Genomic DNA, 4613 nt, shown 5'->3' with positions numbered 1-4613 from the left:
GGAGAATAAGGGGGCAGTGGATGGGTGCTTTTAGGGAGGAAAGGAGGTAGGGGGTCCCCCTCCGGTCTTATATAAAAGGATCATTTTTCCCTAAGAATGGGAAACAAAGAGGGAAATGGGGGGGGGGGGGCTGCTGGTGGGGAGCACTGGGAGGTGCGGGCATCTGGAAGGAGACCTGGGAGGGGTCAGTGGGGAAGGGGCTCTTTCAGAAGATGCCCACAGGAGAGGATCCCCAGACCAGGATCCCTCCACTCACTGATGGAGCCGGGCCCCCCAGCTGTCGCTGTGGGCAAGGACACTTGAAGATCAAATCCCCTTAGGCCTGACTGCCTGTCCCAGCTGGGCCGGGGCCCAGGGCACCACGAGATGGAGTCAGGCGGCTTGTGCCCACCCGCGGCTGCCCCTGGGTTACTAGGCTAGGAACACCCACCATCAGGGTTCTGGGGGTGGCTCTGGAGCAGGAGCAAGGCTGTGCCAGCTGGTGACAGAGTCACCGTGTGGGCCCCGTCTGACTATACGTTGTTTACATGATGCCACCTGGGGATTAGGAGGGGGTGCCCGGGACTCTCAGGACTTGAGGAGACACTGTCTGGCTCAGGTTACAGCTGCGTCATTGTTGGGAGCGGGCAGGGAGGGGGCAGCCAGGACACAGAGCACCTGTTTCCTGGACTTGGCCACCTGCCCTGTACCCGTTTGAGCTGCCCCCATGTAGGAAAGCCTCCTGTGCCCACTCGAAACCCCCAGCAGAAGTTTAGTCCAGACTGGATGGACCCCAGTTATACCAATGTCACAGCTGGGAGGGGCTCACAGTAGAGTTTGGTCCATGTGTCGTACAGTGGGGGAAACTGAGGCCTTTAGAAGGATCGTGACATGTCCTGAGCGACAGATTTGGAAGCAAAAGCTGGACTAGAACCTGGGTCTCCTGACGGTAGCCTGTGGCCTCATTCAGTCCTTCACCATCTTTCCATTTGGAAGCCAAGCCAAGGACCAGGTTATTTGGGTTACCAGCCTTTGGCCCTAACTGCCTCACAGGTGGTGGGCAGTAACGCAGGGGCAGCCTACCGTGGTCATCAAGACCAGCTGGGTGATGCTGGGTTGGGCCAGAGATGATGCTGGGGGCCTGTCGCTGTGGTGGTCCAGGAGTAACTCCCCTCAGCCAGGGCCCAGCCCTGGGAAGGGATGGATTTCCCAGGCTGCTCTGCCCACCTGGATCAATTACCCCAAAGTGAGTGTCTGGTAGGAGGGAAAGAAGGAGAAGCAGTGAGGTAACTGAGGCCAGGGGAGCTAGCTCCCCGTGGGCCTGGGAGTGGATCATCTGCCCCCTGCTGTTGGAGGAAAGCAGGGTTCAGCTGGGGGTGAGGAGAGGATGCCGCTCCCCAACGGGTTAGACGGGGTGGTGGGGAGGTCAGAACACTGCAGGGCATTGGGAGAGCTGCCTGCTCTGTGTCCGGATCACTTCTCTGAATCCTCAGGAAATGAAGGACTGAATCAACCTGACCCTTGAGACGTCCTCTGGCTCCGATGGTGTGCAGCTTCGTGCGCTCACCTCTTTCTCTCTCCTTCCAGGGTCCAGTAATGCCTGTGAGAAAACCTCCTTCACCTTCCTCAGGCAGGAGCTGCCCGTGCGCCTGGCCAACATCATGAAAGAGATCAACCTGCTTCCTGACCGGGTGCTGGGCACACCCTCGGTGCAGCTGGTACAGAGCTGGTGAGACCCCTGGCCAGGCCCCCACACCTCCCTCCATGGCCAGATGCCCTGGGCTCAGAGATGGAGTCTCCATGCTCCCAGCAGCCTTGACGGAGGCAGGGACAGAGGGGAGGACAGACGGAGGCACAGGAGCCTGGGGAGTTACTCAAAGTCAAGCAAAATGCTAGGCCAGAGCAGGGACTGAGATCAGGCTCCCAGCCTCGTGTCTTACCACCCTCCTTTCTCTGGAAAGCCCAGATCCACCTAGGAACCCCTTTTCACTGCCATAACCTCGTCAGGCTCACGTCAGCCTTCGCTCCCAGCCCTGGCCCTGAAAACCCAGCGCCTGCCGGTGATATTCACCGGAGCCAACACTGCGGGAGACAGAAACAGGAAGAAGCCAGTCTTCAAGTCATATCATCCGAGCTACAAGTCACACTGGTTTGGATGTTGGAAAACACTCAAATAGGCACAGGACCTACACCCAGAGAGCTTCTGAGGGCAAAGGTCAAAAGTTTATTGCACAAAGCAGCAGCACCAGAGGAAAATTCTCGGTGACGCTCACTCAAGAGCTCTGCCCAGGGTTAAGTAACTGGATATTAGCCCGTGCCAGTCACGTGGAGAATAACTACGTTTACTCTATTACTGGGCATATAGGTGGCTAATCATGGTTGGTCTTGGGTGCGGAAATCTTGCTCGGTCTGGCTGCCCTGGGTGTGATCAGGCTGTGGTTTCCTTTTGGATTCAGGAGCAGCACACCAACCCTGAGCCCAAGGTCAAACTAGGGGAGCCCATGATCTTGGCGGGGGTGGGGTGGGGGGAGGCAGAATAAAAGAAGTCGAATTAAGCACTGCATAGATAGTGGTAGGAACAGTGAGCTGCTGAAGGGTTAGTTTTATTTAAGAAGAAAAATATTATTTAAAAGGAACACCGGTTGGGGCTTTTTACCCTCATTGAGGAAGTGTAACGTGTTGACTTTGGCATTTGGAAAACACACAAAAAAGTAGGTAGAAGAGAATGCCAACCACTGCCCTCCGCCCCATAACCAAACACTTGGTGCTCTGGCTCGGCTCCATAAGGTTTTATTGGCGCCCTCCCGGCATTTTTTCTATGCGTGGATCTGCAAATGCATGACTTATTCTAATTAAATGAGATGCAATACGGAAGGAAAGTGTTTTGTGCACAAAGCCAGGCACCCGGTCTGTGCAGAGTGAATGTTAGTTGAACCAGAAAGTTGTAGGGCAGTTGAAATGGATATGAAGGCATAGAGGAGGCGATGTGTCACTGGGCCTCGATGAACTGGATCTAGAAAGAAGGGAAGGGCATTCCAGGCCAAAGGAGCTGCTAGTGCAAAGGCGTGGAGGCAGGAAAGTGCCCAGCAAAGGCATCCGAGAACTTGTTTTGTGGATGTAGAGCTACTAGTGAAAGCTGTGAAGGTGGGATGGGGGGACAGAGATGATTTTCATGTAGCCCAACCAGGTTACCCCTTGCTGAGCCCTGTCCCTCCCAGGTCCCAGACCTCAGAACCTCAGAGCTTCCCACCATGGGGCAGCATGGAGGTCATAGGGGGGAGACAGAAGGTGCCATCTGTTCTCTACCCCGTCTCTGGCTCTGTCTGGCTGATTGTCTTGGCTGCCTCTCAGCTGATCCCTGACTCCAGGACTTGGCTTCTCAGGCCCTCCCTGGACACTGTGTTCCTGCGAGAGCCAGGGGTTTCAGGGAGGGTGGGACAGGGAGCTGCTGAACTGCCCATGACGTCCCCAGGGCCCCACAAAGTCCCTTCCTGAAAATCAGCTACACATGTGGGAATTTGGCCTGCCTTCTCCTGTCAGTAATGTTAACCGACAGCAGGAGGGAGTGAAGTTAGACAAGAGAAAACAGGCCCCAGTGATGACTCGGCTCAGAGGAGAGCCAGCGAAGGGATTGCTGGAGTGCCTGGCACCCTGGGGAGTCAGCCTGCAGAGGTTGTTGCCAGAATGGGCATCGGCTGCAGCAAGAGAGAGTGAGGTCTGAGGGAAGGAGGGACTGTCCAGTCAGGACAGGGATGAGGTGGCTGCCTTGAGAGGGTGCAGCCCTCCTCCAGGAGAACCCTGCCAGCTTGGGTGATGGGGGCGGTAGAGATGGGCAGAGTTTGCATGCGAGGAGGGGGATGACCCACCAGGGCGTATGGCAAGAAGGCCACTAGCTTCAAAGTCTGATGAATAAGGAACAGAACGGAAAAGTCCTGTACAAATTCCAGTAGTGGTGGTGGTGGTGGCGGTGGTTAATAGTCAATATGGGGCAATAGCTAATGGAGTTTCTACTCGGCTGGGAGAGGCGCTAGGCAGGAACCAAGAGCAAGAGGAGAAGTCCTGGTTCTAAATGAACCTGATAAGTTATTTCAGCTGGACAAACTTGGTATAGGGGGCCCTGTTTGGAAGTGACTGGAAGGTGCTGGAAAGCCCTGGGTGTGGCATCAGCAAGCTTGACTCTGAGGCTTGGCTTTGCTGCTTGCTGGGACCTTAATCCTTGGTATAAACCACGTGGCCTCTCTGAGCCTTGGTTTCCTCATCTGTAAAATGGGGATCCAGGCTGTTTCTAAGGGCCGAGTGCCACTGCTAGATGTGAAGGGTGGGGGGGGTCTGTAAACACAAGTGATGCCCCTCGCTTCTGGCCGCAGCACCTCCAGGCAAAGGTTATGGCAGAAGTTCTCTGAGACAACGTAATGACGGTAATGATGACGATGACATAGGAAACAGACCTGGGGGCCTGCTGTGCATCAGCAACTGCTCGAAGCGTGACCCCGTATTAGCTGTTGAACCTTCACAGCAGCCCTGGGAAGCAGGCCTTGTTACTGTCCCCACTGTATCAACGAGTAACCGAGGTTCAGCGAGATTAGGAACCTTGCCCGAGATCGCTCAGCCCGTGGGAGAGCTGGGATTCCCAC

General features: G+C 55.6%; 1 protein-coding gene across 3 annotated transcripts in view; it reads left to right on the top strand.

The window, feature by feature from the left end:
- The window catches only part of PDK2 (pyruvate dehydrogenase kinase 2), a 16118-nt gene that overhangs the window by 841 nt on the left and 10664 nt on the right, over positions 1–4613 (top strand). For all 3 annotated transcript variants that reach the window (XM_023746325.1, XM_006105263.3, XM_023746326.1), the window contains exon 2: positions 1567–1708. In XM_023746325.1, coding sequence (XP_023602093.1) covers positions 1567–1708 — 142 coding nt within the window. The remainder of the gene's footprint in view (positions 1–1566; positions 1709–4613) is intronic.

This window comes from Myotis lucifugus, unplaced genomic scaffold, assembly GCF_000147115.1.
Source record: "Myotis lucifugus unplaced genomic scaffold, Myoluc2.0 scaffold_655, whole genome shotgun sequence".
Taxonomy (NCBI): domain Eukaryota; kingdom Metazoa; phylum Chordata; class Mammalia; order Chiroptera; family Vespertilionidae; genus Myotis; species Myotis lucifugus.
This window is presented reverse-complemented; position numbering and strand designations above follow the sequence as displayed.